We start from the raw sequence: 19829 nt of genomic DNA, 5'->3' as shown, positions 1-19829 counted from the left end.
CCATTTCAGGACTATCTCAGAAGCCATACTTCTCAAATGGCAGGACAGAGATCCAGTAGACACGATCTAGAATTCACTTTGTGTTGTGACAAAGTTAACATGCAATTCTGCAGCACATTCAAAACATCCACCAACTCTTAGGCATCTAACAAAAGAGATAATCTAAGAATGGGGTAAGCAGCAGGAATAGATTCATAGATTCTTGCAGTGTTTGCGCTGGTGGGTACAACAGCAAGCCAATGTTCTCAATCTCACATTTTAAGTAGCAGGAAATTGACCCATGAGGGAAATGGCCTATCCAAGTTAATACAGATATTTATGGGCGCCTCTGGGAACTGTTGAGTGCTATGGTATAGGTGGAATGCTAAAAACAATTTATTTACATTGTACCAAATAACCAGTATATTCAGTAGTAACAACTACAACAACAAAAAATCAACATCATCATGGTAAGTTTGCCTCTAGGTAGACAAAACCGTCACTTGTTTTGGTAGAGCTCTGAATCAAGATGAATAAGAAAATGTTCCAAACACTCATGATCTTCTATCACAGTAAACAAGTCAGAGAGTGCCCCAGCAGTGAGAACTGGACCGTCTCATCACTCCTATCTAATTATAGGAGTGATTGCAATCAAACAATTAAGGATGCATAGATTACTTCTTGAATAAGTTTTTATTTCTTGGCCTTAGTAAAAGAACAAAGAAGGTTTTTAACAAATTCTATTTCCAAGATTACTAGATATATTTTTGTTTTGCTTTTTGGAAGGATACTCTCATAGTGGAGCCATTAATTATTTTTTAGAGACATCTCTTCATTTGTAATAGAATTCAGGGCCTGGTATTCTGAGATTTAGGCAGTTGTGTCCAGGAAAAGTATGCCAATCATAGCATAATTAGTTAGCTGCAAAAAAAAAAAATAAAAATGAGATCTTACAAACTGTTTTAGGAATCTGTCATTCCTATGGTGCAAGTAATCCCAGACATGATGAAGCGGACTTGGTAAATCAGAAGCTCTTCTCTCTCCACTCCGTATTTATTCCATTTTTACAACAGCTTTTGGTTTAATTTAATACATTATTGTAGAAGAAAGGGTCCATTAAACAGCTACAGAAAAGTGAGAATTACGTTCCTTTTAGGTTTTTTTTTAAATTAAGCATTCAACAGTAGAATCCTTTAAAAATGATATTCAAATGATTTTTAATTACCACAAAGGCATTGAGATGTTAATACACTTTATATAAAAGAGAGGGATACTATTTCATTCGTCCTTTCCTGCCACAAATTCCAACTCTAAGAAAATTATTTCTTTTGATCCACTCTGATAGCATGTAATAAGAGAACAATAAAACATATGGCTCAATTACCACCGCTTCTCATCAAGCATGAATTAATGAATATCAAATTATTATTAATTGTTTTTTCTGGCTCCCTCTCCATAGGACAATGATTACACATTTCTGTATTTTAATAAGCATTAGTGTTTAACACTTTGTGGACCAGTGTCTAAGAGGAACAGATGCTTGAAATCATTATACAGAAGAATAACTCTTTACATTTATCAACATTTAGAAAATACATGATTATCTTTTAATCTCCCTAGTTTGTCAGTTTTTTACAACTGCCTTAAACTCCCTTAGAATTCCACCCTCTCTCAATGTTCCATATGCTTTCCTTTGAGAAGCAATTGCTATGTGCATATAAAGTAGTTTATAAGTGCAATGTCTCAATTTTAATAATAATAATAGTTCCTCACAAGATTATTGAATTTTCAATTCCTTAAGAAAAAGCTCTTTAAAAATCAAAGTTATAGATTGAGCAGTTAAAAAATTAATTTAAGCAGCATGGCACAGAATATAATACATTATGATCACTATAATTGACATATCAATGCCAGTGAGTAATATTTATAGACACTGTACAAGAAGATTCTGTATAACTGACAGTTCATTTATTTTTATAAGCCATCTGTAACTATAAAGTGCTATGTAATAGGAATAGATATAGCATGCGAAAGAACATGTCTTTGTAGTCCATAACTTTCATTATTTCTCACAGATCATTTATGAATCCAGATTTTGAAATGCATGCAAAGAAAACCTGACAAATTACGTAAACACTATGTCATATGATTTTACCCATTACCCATAAATGCAGGTCTTTCTGTTTTTAAAACACATTCTATAAAATTGTATCAGTGATAAACTGAAGGATGATACGAAGGTTAAATTGTTTAGATATCCTATCTAGTTCAATATGCCTAACAAACACAGATTCAGGTATGTTTCTAAAGAGCAAACAAAAACTTGCTTTAGAATCTGATAATGTTGGAGCAGAACATTAGAAATCATTTTGTCCATTGCCCCTCATGTTACAGATAATAGCACAGAAATCTGAAAAGTTTAAGTGATTTTCTGAGGTCCATACAACTTTATACGTTAACATCTTTCTGCCAAACTTTATCTTTCTGCCAAAATTTCTATCAACATTACTTTTGTACATAAAGGAAACATATCTTGTTCCCATGACAGTTTTACCAAGACTTCAATAACATCTGTAAATCCAAATTCTTAGGGATACAAAGGTGAGAACATGGTAAATTTGTGTATAATGGAAACCGTGACACACAGCCTAATATTGAGCAGAGACGGACCTGGTCAAGGCTGACAATGCTCAATGCCATCAGAAGCGTGCTTCCTTTGACACTGGGAACTAGAACCACTTGAATTTTTGATCTCTAAATCTAACCAGATACCAGATGGTTCCCTTTATGTATGTGACCTTAGTGGAGGCAATTAGATTATTCATGCAATAGCAGAGTTGTTAATTCTATACCAGAGTCAATCTTTGGTGTAAAAGCTTTCCTAGATTATATGTTCTACAATAAAAATTTTAATTCCTTAGTGAATGCTTTCATCTTGATTTTCATGTGCCAGGATTACTGAATCCACTTCGCTGAAAAATTTAAAGAAAATAAGTTAGATATACAAATTCAGTACAAAAATAAGCCTATAACTAAAGTTTAAAAAAAATAAATAATTACTCATCAAGGGGGTAGTGGTGGGTTAAGCATTTTACTTTCACCTCCTACTGCAGTCATCACTGTGGCATGGCTTTTCATCATACCATGAATACAAAATACCAATGCCCTGTACTCATATTTATGACATGCCTGAGAGTCATGTCTTGACAACTTAAATATACTATAAAAATGCACACAGGGAAGAACACACAAAGACTTCTGAGTGTTTTGGTAACCACATCTCCTAAACCGTATCATGGACTCCCGGGACTGAAAGTTTTAGAGCTGCACCATGCACATCAAGGCCCCTTGATGTAACAATGGATCCTGATAAGGCTGCTCGATTAAGAAAAAAAAAAAAAAGAAATATGAGAACTGGCTGGGGAAAGCAGAAAATAGAAGGCAAAGTATGAATATAATTAGCTTTGTTCTTGTCATTGATTCTGCAGCCTGATGGAACATGGCTTTCTGAATATTTTTCAGAGTATTTTCCAGATGTAGCCTCTCAGTACCTCATTACTATCACACATTTGTCATTAAATTCCATATTTTGGATCCCGTGTAAAAATCGCAAATGCTCCTTTTTCATTTACCACCAGCAGGCAACTTGCCTTTCACACAGTGCTGTTGACCAGCTCCCCAATATCATCATGGTTATTCTCCCTACTTACTATTGAAGCAAAAATTAAATGTTGATACTAGCTTTACAATGAAGTTTCATAGGATTTTATATTGCTAGCTTACTGTGAACTGTACACATCTTTTAAATCAACTTTTACAGCTTTCATGCTAAGCTTATTGAAAATATGAGTTAAAAATGCAGACCCTTAATGTTTCTTCTCACAACATTTATGCTAATTAGGTGTCCAAATTATAGTAAAGTTGGTCTTAAAGGTAAAAAAAAATATTCAAATGTTATATGCAATATAGAATTGTACACCATTAACTCTAAATTTTCCATTTAAAAATAACATTAATATAGAATTGTACACCATTAACTCTAAATTTTCTGTTTAAAAATAACATTAAAAGGCATGTAGTATAATAACCAAATTACGTTTAAAAAAAGTTTATTCCAGTGCAAACGTAAAGGTCATTCACAGAAATGCACTTCAATTCCACCAAACAGTAGAGCAAAGAAAATCTGTTTTTGTTTGGAAAAAATGGAAAATTTCCTAAAATAAATGACTTTTGCTTAGTTGTCCCTATGTCTGATCTGATATCAGAAGAAAATATAAATGTTGACTGATTTTTACACCATAAAGTGAAATGCCACCATGGTATCTGCAGCTGAATTTTTAATATAATTAAGAAAATACTTTTTAGTTTTGAAATCTTTCAAAATCAAACATTCATTAATGTTAGTGATGGTTCCTTAAGAGCTTAACACTTACCTACAACTTGAGAGTAGCAAGGTTCACAATGTATTGTCTGTCTATAAATCCAAACACTGTCACCAGCTTGTAGGTTTCCCAAAGGTTGTTTGCATATTTCACACTAAACAGAATGTATAAACTTTACATTATATATGAAGTTTAGATTCTTGGCGTAACAGGATTAAAAAAAAAAACACTTTTACTTTTTTCAGTACCATCCTTCATAGCAACACTCAGATGAAGAAGCCTCAAGAGAATCCAGAGGGAAAATAAGAGTATACTTATTGTCTGTGATCCACACACCGAACTTTTCAAATAAATCCTCTCATAAATCCCTCTACTATGGAGGTGTGCATTTCAGGGCATATATACCACTGAAGTTTCTATGTAACTCACAACAGAGTAGACATACATTTTCAGAAATTGGTTATGCCAAAGACAAGATCACCACTGGATATCGCAAACAAAAACACAAAGTGCATTTATTGTTTGCTTACTAAGGGAGAGCTATGCTGTCCGGGTATAGGGTCATTGAGCAAAGCAAACTTCTGATCCTGTGCAGGGTTTAGGGGGAAGTTTGTTTCAAGTTGTGTTGGTTAAAGAGGAAGGAAAGGGTTGACATCTGCCTTAGACCTGTGCTCACTGGAGCAAGTTCACTGCCAACTGGCTGACTTTCAAGTTCACTGACGCAAATTGTCATAGATCAGTTTGACATGTTTAAGCTAGTTCAGATGGTTCTCTATTATTATGGCTATAGAATAATCTGTCTTTTCCTAGGAGTGTGGGGACATTTTTATTCTCAGTAGTATTTTATAATTAAATTGAAAATGGACATAAATCATCCAAAATATAATAAATGGAACTTATTCCTATTTACCAAAAGCAATAATCAGGAGAATTTTCTTCTTTAAAAAATTTTTCTGCATAATAATTTAAAATAAGGAGCTATAGACTAACTTTTCTTTCGTTGAGTAAACTTAATAATTAAAATGAAATTTTACTGTCATAATTAAATAATTATGAAATTTTCAGATTACATTTTATATAGAATTCTATATATGATGGCCTTTTGGATTTTATTTGCTCAAAATGAAGCATCATATTTCTTCTTGCTTTGTGTCACTTTCTGAAGCTAATTTAAGGAGAAGCAATCAATTGTCAAAGTATTACATCTACTTGACTGAATTAGATAATTTGTTTCAGTCATAGAATATCAGCACTAGAAAGGACCCATAGATTTAGACTGTGGTTCTTTTTTTTTTTTTTTTTTTGCTTTATAACAAATTTAATCAGTTATACATATACATATGTTCCCATATCCCCTCCCTTTTGCGTCTCCCTCCCACCCTCCCTATCCCACCCCTCCAGGCGGTCACAAAGCACCGAGTTGATCTCCCTGTGCTATGCGGCTGCTTCCCACTAGCTATCTACCTTATGTTTGGTAGTGTATATATGTCCATGCCACTCTTTCACTTTGACACAGCTTACCCTTCCCCCTCCCCATATCCTCAAGTCCATTCTCTAGTAGGTCTGTGTCTTTATTCCTGTCTTACCCCTATGTTCTTCATGACATTTTTTTTTCTTAAATTCCATATATATGTGTCAGCATACAGTATTTGTCTTTCTCTTTCTGACTTACTTCACTCTGTATGACAGACTCTAGGTCCATCCACCTCATTACAAATAGCTCAATTTCGTTTCTTTTTATGGCTGAGTAATACTCCATTGTATATATGTGCCACATCTTCTTTACCCATTCATCCGATGATGGACACTTAAACTGGCTGCCTGTTAGATCTATCTAAGGAGACTGTAAAAATACCAATGCCCAGCAATCATCTCTAAGATTCTTGATTTAATTGGGGCTGGTCCCAAGCATTCTATTTTTCTCCTAATCTCCTAAGACAATTATAATATGCATCCAGGGTTGAAAACCACTGGTCTAATCAGCTACTTCATTTTACAGATGAGGAAACTGAGGCTAAGCTAATTTAGATGATCGTCCAAAGTCACATGGCCTCAGTTAGTGTCAGTCAGAATTCTAGCTCAGGTCTTCAGGTTCCCAGTTTAGTGCTCACCCAGTTACACCAAAAACTATATTGTTGACCTACGCAATGTTTTTGTGAAAAGTAAAAGAAATAGCATATAAAAACACAAACTGTGAAGCATTTTACTATGTACGCTTTATTATTATACTAAGCCACATTTAATTAGAATTAATCATGCTCTCAAAAGCAGACTGAGTTTCAACTATTGTTAAGCCCATTGGTCCTAATTTCATGACGTAAGGAGCTGCTGGCTTTCTTCTCAACAATTTCTTTGCCTTTTCATATTTCATTATATATTTTATGTAATGCATGATTTATGAAAATGCTTCAAAAACTTTTCTAAAGAGAACCAGTGTTTATCTTTTTACAGATTTCAATCTGTAGGGCAAGAGTTATAAATGTGTCAATAATCAACTTTTAAGCCTAAAGCCAAGAGGATAATTATAAACCTTGGAGGTTTAGGCTGTAGAACTCTGAGAAATGTTTAAATAGTGCATTATTAATGTGCATGACAGTGTTTCTGAAAGCTTTAACTTCATCTCATATATTTCATTAAATAATTATTTTTATTCCAATCGTTATGAAATTTTATATTGAGTTAAATGCAATAAACATAGCCTTACCTTGAAGCAAGTGGAATGGCAGCAAATTTGTAATTCATTTAAAATCATCTTAGCTTCTGTGCCCAAGGGTTTTCGACAGTAAGTGCACATATCCATTTCAATGACAGACCTATAGAGATGTAAGCAATTAAAAATAAATTTGTCGTCATGCAAAAGACAGATGTATTCCCCATAAAGTCATATGGAAATGATATGCTAATTTTGTTGATACTGTAGTAAATTGTGTAAAAATCAAGGAAAGCTGAGGATTTACTTATCCTAGGATAGCAGGATAAGTGATTGATTCTTCTAGTTATTTCAAAATGATATCAAAGAATTAACATGAAGGAAAGTCTCAGATTATTAATTCATTAGCAATCAAAAGTTCATCTGGGCAGGACAAAGATGTTCACAGTTTTCTAACTGAACTAGATCATAAGTACCCCTTGAAGATAGAAGAGGGTTTTGAATTATTAATACACTTATATCATAGAAAATTTATGCTGCAGATTAATATAAAAATTTAACTCTCAAAACATTCAATAGGACAAAAATAGAAATCCATTCAAGAATGTGTTGGTGAATTCACAAATGATGGATAACCTAGATTCTAGAGTCTAGAGTCACTAAAATGCTCCCCTATGCCACTTCTCTTGGTGTCACACTGTAAGACTCAGAATGTTGGGGGCCCTTTCATGACAAAAATTCTCCAATATGATATAATCTCACCACAAATTTGATGGGGAAAAAAGAGCTTTGCTGTTTACTTTGGAAAAATAATGTTCAATAATAAATAAATGATCAGCAAGTCCAAAAGACCTTGGATCACGCCAGAGTCTTAAGAAAGGCCAATAACTACTTGATTCTTTTCCTTTTGAAAGGTCTTAGGACAGTCTTAAATAGCACCTTGCAGAGTTTACTAGTCTCAAGGTGTTAGCAAACAAGCCTGAAATTTCCAAAGTAGGATACGTACCGGGGTGGTGAAATACAAATAGCTAATACTTAATAGTGCTAATATGTTTAATATGTGCAGTGCATTTTCCACGCGCTTTGCTTATATCAACTCGTTTATTCTTCACAACATCTCTGAGAAGCAGGTACTCTTATTTTTATCATTATTTTACAGAAGAGAAAGCTGAGGCACAGAAGGGTAAGTCATGTAGCCAGTGAGTGGCAGAGGCAGGATTTGAATGAAGGCAGAGCAGCCACAGAGCCCTTTGCTACCTCTGGGCCTGCTTTGTGAGACTGACTGGGCTCGCTGGGTTAGAAAGAACTAGTCATGCCCAGAAACCACAATGGATCCTGTCATCAAGCGCAGGACTAGAAGCAGAGAGGAGGGAAAGTTGAGGGGAGGAGGGGGTAAGAGAGGAAAGGGATTGGAGTAGATAAACCTTTTTTCATTTTATACTCTCAGCCATTCTAGTAATCTCTTCTTCCCTTATGTATATAAATAAATATTTCCCTCTTTCAATGATCTCTCTAGGTACTTGCTTACATATTCCGGGCAAAGAGTTTCCTATGCATTTTTCACATAAATGCATACGTAGGTACCCACACACTTAAATTTCCCATGTTAGACTGTAAGCACTTCCAGAGTAAAAACTGCCACTCTCTAGCATTCTTCCATTCCAGAGACACACTGAGACAGGAGCTGGGAATATAAAGAAGAATGAGAGAGTCTCCGCCAATGAGAAGCCTTCTTTCCACTAGGGTAGCCAGGTGTGTGATTGGATGGTCACCACATATTTATGGATGTGTGAGAAGAGTTAGGAGAACACAGCCAGTGGAGCAACTCATCCCTGGGGTGAAGCAGGAAAGGCTTGTCAGCATAAGTGTCATCTGAGTTAAAGCCTGAGGGTGAAGGAGCTCTCAAGGGGAGCTCAGTGAGGTGGGGAGGGGCGTGATGGAGGGGTTCCAAGCACAGTGAACAGGATGTACCAAGGTGCCACACAATGAGGGTGGCTGGAGTGACTGAACATCAGTCAATATTCAGCAGGATCAGATTCTGAAGGCCCATAAATCATGTACAGAGGAATTTGGTATTTACCCTGTAAAGGGGCACTGGCCACTTTATGGGATTGATGTGCTTAGGTAGGAACTGTGGGGATGCAGCTAATTTCACACAATGATCAACAGAAAAAGTTTGCTGGACTAACCAGTTTTAACAGAGAATTGACTTTTGCTCTGATGACTAAAAAATTTCAAGGATCACTTGAGGAACAGGAGTGAAATTCTTTACTTTGAGGGCAATACTTTAATGTGGAATGCTTTTCTTCCTTAACAATAAAAATATGAGCCCAGGGAAAGCTCTGGTGTTGGTGTTATCCTTATTAAGATCATACTTGGTCAGAGGAATTCTCTGGTGTTCCAGTGGCTAGGACTCCATGCTCTTCCTGCCAGGGACCTGGGTTTGATCCCTGGTCAGGGAACAAAGCTGTGCCTTGTGACCAAAAAAAAAAAAGATCATACTTGGTCAAAGGTCTTTTCAGAGCATTATGAAAAACCTAGCTCTGGTGTTTTGGTTATCTAAGCAGTACTTGTGGTGCTCCTGTAGTCACATCAAAGAGGTGTGACTTAAAGGCAAGACACTAAGAAGAGCCTTGGTAATAGAAGATCTTACAAAAGTGACAAAAAGAGGATATAATTTTGATGCCTGGCCCACCTGTTTCCCTTAGTAAAAGGAACATAGGTTTGTTTATTCAGGAATAATTTATTGAGTATCTGTTAGGTGCCAAGGACTGCGTCACAAGCTGAGGCTGTGCATAAAAATGAGATACGGGGGCTTCCCTGGTGGCGCAGTGGTTGAGAGTCCGCCTGCCGATGCAGGGGACACGGGTTCGTGCCCTGGTCCGCAAAGATCCCACGTGCCACGGAGCGGCTGGGCCCGTGAGCCATGGCCGCTGAGCCTGCGTGTCCGGAGCCTGTGCTCCACAACGGGAGAGGCCACAACAGTGAGAGGCCCGCGTACCGCAAAAAAAAAAAAAAGAAAAAGATATGTCCTGACCCTCAGTGAGCCATGTTTCCACCCCCTGCAATACAGAAATACCATCCATAGAATACCGGACATTTGCATTACAGCTGGTTTCCAATGGTTGGATTGAAATGCTAATTATTTTTATTTCCTCCGCTGGAAGTCTGCAGGCCACAGTCTCAGGAGTGTCACCTATTTACCCGACTGAGCATAAAATGGTAAAAGAGAGTAATCAAGAGCAAAAGCCTGAGGTCAGTTTACTGGCACTAAATTGATGCTCATCCTAACCTCCTTCCTGGGAACTGAGCATGGGGCCTAGTGGGTCACAGCGGCACATCCACGCAGCTGTTTGTAAGGTGAGCTGGCTTTGGAAAACCGCAAGGAGGGAGGGCTGAGGGCACAGTCTAGGGATGCAATGAAGCCTAGATGCTAATAATGTGGCAGTACTGGGGACTCCTGGGATCACCAACAGCAGAGACACTTGCCTGGGAGGCAGCTGTAAGGCACAGAAAGCTCTACTGGAATAAAGTACATCAAAATCAAAGAACAACAGCCAGGAAGCCAAGGAGCAAATTCCTAGATGCAGAGGTTGCTGTACTTTGTTCCACTCATACAGTCACCAATATAACCACTGACAAGAATGTCATCTCCAAGTTCAATGGACTACAAGAATGTGTACATATATATTTCAGTGCTATATACATAATGAAGATATGTAAATATATATTATATATAAATAATATACACATATATAATAAAATGTATATTTATAAAGTATGTACATACATATATATTATCTATAATATATAAAAATACATATGTTTATATGTGTGTGTATATACTTTTATGTATGGAAATACAGACATACTCACCTATCTGACGTCGAATAAACGGTTTGTATGTATTTTCCAGAGATACTCTCCTGATATCTATCCTTTGGTGATTTACTAGAAACAAACACATATGGACATGTGAGAATTGGGCTATTTCCCTAGTATTGAAGTATATACCCCTATGCAGGCAAGGAAGCACACACACACCCACTCACACAGCCTCATTATTATTATTCTTTGTGATGTTACAAGCCAGGACAATGTACTGACTCTTTTTTTTTTTAATCTGGAGAAGTATTGATATGCAAGAAACCTTCAAGTTGACATAAGTTGACATATTCACCAAGATAAATTAAGAATGGGGCAAGGAGAGTGCAAGAACAAGTGTAAGCAGGAAAAGCAGTTATTGTTTTCCATGAAGTTTATACTTGCACCTCCCTTATTTTTACTAAAAGAAAGCTATCTGTAGCCTCACATAAAGAATATACACAAAGCACGAGCCAGTGCAGGCAAATATAGACAGACACCATTCACGTAGAGAAACACTCCTGAACTTTTAGAGAAAGCTTTGGAAGTTTTTATATTTGCTTGAAAACATCCAGGAATCATTTAGAATGAAAGCAAAAATATTGTAACTTTTAAAAGTCCTCTTTGTTCCCTTTCTGCTCCAGTTTGTAAACGTCACTCTCTCCCGGAGACAAATGAAGTGTGCAGTGCACTAACCAGCTGGCTGTCCATAACTGCTTCCCCAGTACTTACACTACCTGGGAGCATATTAGGACCAGAAGCAATATGTTCCTATTATTTCATACAGTGAAGGATAACTCCATAGCCCTCACTTGGGATTTTTTAATGAGAAATCCTTCCCTCCCTCCAAACTGCCCGTAGGCAGACTGCTGTCAGAAATAGGATCTACTTTATGGAACACATAGCCCACAATGCTAAATAAAAGTTTGCACATATTTATGCCTGATACATATAAAATTATTCCCATTTTATTGGTCAGAAAATTGAGACTTGAATTGAGACAGAAAACTGAAGTTAAGCAGTTTTGCTGAGGCCACATAGTCAGTAAATGACAAACTAAGATTCAATCCCAACTCTGATTCTAGGGCCTCTGGTCTAATATATACTGCACTGTCGGTGTAGATTTTAGGGAGAACTGGATTAAGCAGCAAAATCAAAGTTGAGGTTGCATTTTACAAGGTAACTTACTTTGGGGTCTGAGGAATCCCTTTTGGGGGGAAGGTTGCTCAAATCGAATGCACCTCGAATTTCTGGGACCCCCGCCCCCATACTCTGCTCTCTGGCCTCTTTGAAATGGGCGATGATTAACACATGCGTGCGTATATCCACATCTGAATGCCCCACCGTTACCCTACCCCACAATTAGGCCAATTCTTGTTTTTATACTCCACAAAATCGAATGACTTGTGAATCCCTGACCTTGTTTGACATTTTCCTCAACATCCATCACATCAAGCAGCGGATTTTGTGGGCCAGAGCTTATTTACTAAAAGTTATACCCCTTATTTCAGATTAGAGGTAAACAATAGTCGATAGAACCATTTAATTAAAGTGTGACTCCAAATTAGCATAGGAATACTTGTGTAATTTTATAAAGCTTATTTTGGGCATGTATGTTTATGTGACAACTCTCAAATAACTATCCTATTATGTATACATGTGTTATATTAAAATATTTTTTAGCCCATTCAATGAAATTGTATGATTATTTGACAAATACTTAATAGTGGAAAGATTATAAAGAATTATATACTTATTTATATAAAGAACTCGATATACTCTTAAACGTTCTGCTATTTGAAAAAAGCAAGCATACCCTAAAATAATGGCATTCCTTCTTAAACACAGATTATTTCAAAATTATAAAAAATATATAGCAAAATACTTCAAATAAATTTCCAGTACCTATTCTCCACATACGTCCTTGTGTACACAACAGTATCCTGTGGTCCTGCATGCCTGGTTTCAGCATTGGAGCTGCAATACAAACCATTTTACTTCATGTTTAAAGTTTGTTTACAGGATAATCAAATTAACGAGGCAATTATCCAATCCAATGAAAAAAAATAATGCTCATATAGTCCTTCTAAACTATTACCTTTGAAATACGAATGTTAAAGTGGTATCAATCCATTTCTGCAAAATTTATTTATGTCTCCCATTTTGTCTTAACTTCCAGAAGTGCCTTGGCCTACTTCCAGAATACTATTATGAAAATCGGTCACTCAATAAGTCTGTTGTAGAGCACGATGATTATTTTGAATATTCCTGTAACATGTTTTAGTGTCTATTTCCCTGATGTCCCATTCACATTTCCAAACCATTGCTTTCCCCACAAATCTCAAGCAAAAAGTGGACCTTAATTAATGAACATAACATCTGATTTAATGAAACATAATGAACATAACATCTGATTTAATGAAACCTTTAAATCTACTTAAAGAATGTCAATGCCAATGTCTCAATCATGCTTTTTTAAAAAAAATTATAGGGCTTCCCTGGTGGCGCAGTGGTTGAGAGTCCGCCTGCCAATGCAGGGGACACGGGTTTGTTCCCCGGTCCGGGAAGATCCCACATGCCACGAAGCGGCTGGGCCCGTGAGCCATGGCCGCTGAGCCTGCACGTCCGGAGCCTGTGCTCCGCAATGGGAGAGGCCACAACAGTGAGAGGCCCGCGTACCGCAAAAAAAAAAAAAAAAAAAAAAAAATTATAGACTTTTTAAGGAAAAATCACAGTTTACACTCATTATTCATAATTGACAACTTACCAGTGACCAAGTTGTTTACTCAACACCTTTGTATAAGCCTGCTTAGCCACTGGTAAAATTAAAAATTTCTGCATTTCAAAGGAAGGATCAGGTTGTATGTGGATATTTACTTTAAAAAACAGAAGGAGAAAAAAAAAATACAACAGAAGGAGAATAGTCCTGTCAGCTGTTTTATAATTGACCACAGTACCTGAGCGTCTTCCGTGCTTCATAAGAGTAGGCAGTGGGTCTAGAAGATGGGCTGATTAAAGCCTCAGTAGACCCACTAACTTGGCCATCTTGCCTGAGAAAGCAAATGCAAATATTTGGCACTTAAAATCAAGGCCACCTACAAGGTTTTTGTTTTATTAAAATTCTGTTCAATGAACTTTTAAAAATATACAGTGAACCTCTTTCTTGTTTGCCTGGTTTCTGCACAGATACACAAATAGAATACATGTACGACTCTACTCCTCCACAGAGACCACTATCTTACCTTTAGGAATCATCTACAGGTATGTGTCACATTATCTAACACTAAGACAGAATATTTTTTTACCAAGGGCAGGAACCATCTGAAATTGGTTCCAGTAACATTTTCACAGCAGCAGTGCCATTTTAGAAAGTTTTTCATGTACAACATATCTGACAGTTTATCAGTTTAATGAAAGTTATCCAGGGGTTCCTTTGAGAAATTCCATTTTCCATTTTGTTTTTAATGGAAAGCAGTACTTTGAAGATTGCAAAAGAACTTTGACCTAGATTTCTGCTAATCTAAAAATGTCACTATGCTTAACAAAGTGCAGGCATATTTGCTTTTTCCTATGAGATAGAGGAAAATTCTAATGCAGGAGTAGTGAAAGCTTTAGCTCTTTTTCCTCCCCTGTGTTAGTAAACTCTGATATAGGAGAGACATAAAGACCAAGAGGAGGATTTAGATCTTGATCATGATTTATCATTCTTAACTGGCCTGTTCCTTCCATTTCCAGGTAGCTCTTAAAGAAGAAGAAAACATCTGTTCACATAGTATCAACTCTGGCATACAGAAAACCATCTTCTAGTTTTAAGACAGATATTTCACAAAACAGATGTTTTACAGCTGAGTTAAAATGACACTAAGTAATAAAGTAGAATTATTATTATTAGAAGATTTTCGAATACAATCATTAGAATATGTCATTCCAGAAAAATGGACCTAGTTGTGAATTGTTTGGAAATATTCAAATCATATAGTACATAATACAAAACCCAATTTTAGCAAATAGTTTCAAAGGACAAAGGTTGTCAATGAGTGTGAAATGTGTCTGTATTGTCCTCAGAAAGATAAAATCAAATATCACCAATCTGCAAAATCTGCAGATAGGAAAGTGAAATAATTTGTAAACAGTTCTGATAAGGATTGAACTGTGTCCTGCCAAAATTCTTATGCTGAATTTGGTTTAATTGGTTTGGCGTATGGCTTGGGCATTTGCAGTCTTTTAAACCTCTCCAGTAATTCTCACGTGCAAGTCAAGATTGAGAACCACTACCTTAGAGGCAGCCTGACATCTTACCCAAAAGAGCACTGGTTCTCAAAGTGTGGGCCCTGGATTAGCAGGTGAGTCTGATGTAAATAAAATGTGGGAACCAGTGCAATAGAGGACTCTCCACCAAACTATTCCTTAGATGCCTTGAATAATATTCCTAAAGAAGAACTTATGACTGACAATGTTTTTTGCTTGATGGCTTTATTGTTAAGACGTTACCCTTCATTGAAACAAATTGCTGAATTGTAACTTGCAATCAACGTTCACAATTTTGTTTCTTAATTAAATAACTCCATAAACTATAAAACCAAATATTGTGTTGGAACTTACAAAATTCCAAATGGAATTATACTTGAGAAAATGTCTTCTGCAGTGGAAGTTCACCTTGAAAATTTAACTATCTAGAACCTTCATACACTGCTAGTGAGAACATCAAATGGTACAGCTGATTTAAAAAACAGTCTGGCAGTTCCTCAAATGGAGTTACTGTAGGATTCAACAATTTCACTCCCTAGGTATTTACCCAAGAGAAATAAACACACTCTACACAAAAACTTATATATGAATGCTTATAGCGGCATTGTTCATAAGAGTGAATTACAATCCAACAGTGGAAACAATCCAAATGCCCATCAATTAATAAATAGATAAACAAAATGTAGTACATTCACACAGTAGAATATCATTTGGCAATAAAAAGAAATGAAATACTGAGACATGCTACAACATGGGTGAACCTTGAAAACATTATTCTAAGTGAAAAAAGCCAGTCACAAAGGACCACATATTTTATTGTTCCATTTATATGAAATGTCCGGAATAAGAAATTTAAAGAGCCAGAAAGTAGCTTAGTAGTCGTCCAGAGCTAAGGGGTTGGGGGAAAATGATGTGTGACTGCTACTGGGCATTGGGTTTCCTTTTGAGGTGATGAAAATTTTGTAAAAGTGATTGTAATGATGGTTGTACAACTCTGTGAATATACTAATCAGAAAGCATATATCTATGTGGACATCCAATTACTATACAAAGTGAATACATTCATAAAGTAAATCAAGTGTCAGGTTAACAGATTGGCCTATGACTCTTATTTAGATTTCCATTGTCCTATTTGACTTAACCTTGGCAACTTGACTTTAAACAGCATAAAATAATTTCAACTGATAAATACCCATGTCACTGCAAACTTTATAAATCTCTTTTGCATGAAGACTAAAAGCTTAGTAAGAGCTTACCATTTTGAACTGTTGTATGTGTTAGAGTTTACTTCTATAAAACTATCAAGGTTTTGAGCTCTTGTCAAAATTACAGTCTTATTGGTACCAAAGGGGATAGTGGAGGAGGGGGTGGGCAGGAGATAAATTAGGACTTTGGGATTAACACATACATACTACTATATATAAAATAGACAATCAACAAGGACCTACTATATAGCACAGGGAACTCTACTCAATATCCTGTAATACCTATAATGGAAAAGAATCTGAAAAAGAGTATATTTTATATATATATATATATATATATATATATATATATATATATATATATATACACATATAACTGAGTCACTTTTCTGTACACTTGAAACTAACACAGCATTGTACAATAACTATACTTCAATAAAAATAAATAAAATTTTAAAAAAGCAGAATTCTCCTGTGGAAAAATAAAGAGAGGACTTGAGGCCAGGACACCTCTCTAATTTACTAACTTTCTGCACCTGATCCAGTCTCTTACTCTCTGACCCTCAATTTTCTTTCTGTTAAATTTTTACCCATTTTGAGAGTCAAGTAAACTCTCTTTTCTGTAGCCAGAATATATGGGTGCAAAATTGGGCCCAGAGATTTCTTTTTTCCACTTTTTTTTTTCACGTGAGAATTTTATTACAGTTGTTCTTTCAGGGCTGGGGCAGTATCTACATTTTCCATTTAATTTGGAGACAGATCCTGTACAGGATTCGGAGAGAACTGAAGAAGAATGAATAACATCTGAACACAGAACTCAGGGATGAGCAGATGATTTTGTAGTGGTGGTTAAGGCGTCCAGACATAGTAACTGACTGTGATGATCACCATCCCACTGGAGAGACGGGGTGCATTTGTGAATGTACATGTGATTGTTGGGTTATGTTAGGTAAGAGGCACAGATGAAACTGCAGGAAAGTAAAGGAGAGTGTGTGTACATTACAGCCAGCCACGGTGTTTTCCATCCCACACCCTCTTCTACACAGATGGCCACAACCACACCGCCTTGCTGAAGGAGGCCAGACAGACCTTGGAAAGCTAGAGGAAGGTGAAGTTACGAGGAAGGAGAGGCAGCTAAAGCTCTTGGTTATCAAACAGCTACAGAGCAGAGAATAAGGAAGCCAATAGGTAGAGGGAAGAGCAGGAGAAAAATAGGCAGAAGCCAACAAAGAACTGACAATGACCAAGAACTAAGGTTAATGTCTGGGGATTCCTGATGGAATGTCCTCTGGTCAAGAATGAACAACCTTCCAGTGCAGGCCTCCATGAAGCCCGGCCATGCTACCATTCCTGCCCTTGAATTTCCATTTCCTCATTAATCTTTCCAATAAAACCCTGTTTCATGAGCAAGCCTAACTCAAACTGAAACACCTCTCAAGTCATATTCAGTGAAAAGTTCCTTAATTATACCTCTTCATTTACTTGTCATTTTTTAATCTGGATCATTTCCAAATAATATTTGAATAAGCTTGGTTAATTGTAAGCCCAATACTGTTCCCAAAATAGTGGATCCTATTGAAAATGTAGCCTCCCTCATTCTATCAGAGGCTTGCTTGGGATCACAAAAAGAGAAGGCAGAGGATGATTTGGAGAATTAAGGAAACAGAAAGAAACTACCTACCTCTTATATGCAAGAGCCTTTAAGAGATATGAAAAACAGACAAAACAGTGAGCCAGCTCTTTTCCTACTTTTCTACTCTCTTCACTTGATATCAACAATATCATTTCTTTACATAAACATTTTTTTTTTTAAACAGAAAAGGCAGCTGTATCTTAGGAAGGTTAAAAATAGAAACTTATTGCTTCTAGGGTCCTCCCATGTGTTGGGAGAAGAATTGCTAAACATGGAAGACTTTTAAAATTCTTTCCTAATTTAAACAATCTGTAACAACAATGAAGTATAGCTTCTATCCTAACCTTCGTTGTAAAAGAAACAAAGTACAACAGTTTTAAAGCTGGTATTCTCTGTGGTGTAAAGAAATTCCAAAATTAGGTCCTGTTTTGTGGCTGTGATGAATTTGTGCATTCTTTTAGCACTACGTATCCAAGGAAGAGATTCCCAGAGTGCTTTCTGCACTGCTGAAAACCTACCAAGCGACAGTAAGTAAAAATAAATCTTCACAGCCCAAGAGCAGAGCACTGAATTTCCATGATGCCTTTTACAGTAAAGCCATTGAACAGCAGGTCCTTAGTCAGAAATTCCAACAGAATTCAAAGTTTGCTAACTTTTTTCCAAATCAGTTATTAAGCACCTTGTACATTGTTTTTCATATTCAGATAGTGTTTATATTTAAATATCACAGTACAGTTCAACTTCTCAGAAAATCTTTCAAGGTTATATAATTTATGAAGGCTCATATGGAATTCATAAGAAAAATGTAAATTATAATAAGCCTTACCTTTCATTTTTACTCTTAGACATATTGGAATTTACTTCAATTAAATTTTCTAGGTCCTGTTCTCTATAGAAAAAAAATATATATTTTTACATATATATATATATATATATATATATATATATATGATGTAATTACATACAATTTTAGGAAATAAACATTAGAATAAAAAAGTTTTAGATCAGTACAAAAATTTAAACATAGTCATTTGTGGTCTTTAAGGATATGGACATCGAAAATCTGACATCGAACTATTGGTCCTATGCAACTCAAGTATGAGCATGGATTACATTATGAGAGAGAAATAAAGAACTAAGTTTTTGGAAGGTTTGAGAAATCTGGTCTGAAAAGAAACAACTGATTGATATTCACATTCGGCTAACTTTGAATGAATACTTACTTTGCATCACAAAGTACTAACTTGTGTACTTCCATGTGGATTATCTCATTCAGATCTCACAAAATCTTGCAGGACAGCATATGGGGCTCAGAAAGTCTAAGTGAATTTTCCAAGGTCAATTGACTAATTTGTAAAAGAGTCAAGGGTTGAGGCTGAGCCACCTGCCCATCTGAAATCAACTCTTAAATATTTAATTAGAGCCTTTATTCCAGCTTTTTGCATGACAGAAATATGAGAAGTCAACCCCAAATTTGAATAAACAATTCATAATGTGGAGGATAAATGGGACAATTACATTCTTAAATCTTGGGCTACAATAATGATTTGACACACCTTCATGAGATACAATGTTCTCTGGTATGTTATGTATATATTAATTATTTATATATTTGCTATAACACTGGTAGTTCTTAATTTTTTTCAATGAGTTTGGAAAAGCCTTGTCACCAATGCTATTGGTTAGCAGGATGGTTTAGGAGTCAGAGCAAGGCCATTTCTTCTCCTACTTTCTTGGGCAAGTTAGTCAACCTTTCTAAGTTTCCTTTTGTAAACTAGGATAATAATATCTAATTTCATAAGGTTGCAGTGAGAATAAATTAGTTAATGTAAATAAACTTTGTAGGCACAATGACTACAGTTGTGACT

The 19829-nt window shown here is 36.0% G+C and overlaps 1 protein-coding gene across 7 annotated transcripts in view; it reads right to left on the bottom strand.

The window, feature by feature from the left end:
- Positions 1–732: 732 nt before the first annotated feature.
- The window catches only part of SCEL (sciellin), a 136255-nt gene continuing 117158 nt past the window's right edge, over positions 733–19829 (bottom strand). For 4 of the 7 annotated variants that reach the window (XM_060079861.1, XM_060079860.1, XM_060079863.1 and 1 more), the window contains 7 exons: positions 18788–18850; positions 13833–13925; positions 12781–12852; positions 10888–10962; positions 7066–7174; positions 4413–4515; positions 2795–2951 (listed from right to left, as the gene is read on the bottom strand). In XM_060079861.1, coding sequence (XP_059935844.1) covers positions 2935–2951; positions 4413–4515; positions 7066–7174; positions 10888–10962; positions 12781–12852; positions 13833–13925; positions 18788–18850 — 532 coding nt within the window. In that variant the 3' untranslated portion in view covers positions 2795–2934. Of the gene's footprint in view, positions 901–2794; positions 2952–4412; positions 4516–7065; positions 7175–10887; positions 10963–12780; positions 12853–13832; positions 13926–18787; positions 18851–19829 lie in introns of those variants that run through there. The other 3 variants (XM_060079862.1, XM_060079864.1, XM_060079866.1) reach the window with 3 other exon arrangements.

The sequence above is a fragment of the Mesoplodon densirostris genome, chromosome 17, assembly GCF_025265405.1.
Source record: "Mesoplodon densirostris isolate mMesDen1 chromosome 17, mMesDen1 primary haplotype, whole genome shotgun sequence".
Lineage (NCBI taxonomy): Eukaryota > Metazoa > Chordata > Mammalia > Artiodactyla > Ziphiidae > Mesoplodon > Mesoplodon densirostris.
This window is presented reverse-complemented; position numbering and strand designations above follow the sequence as displayed.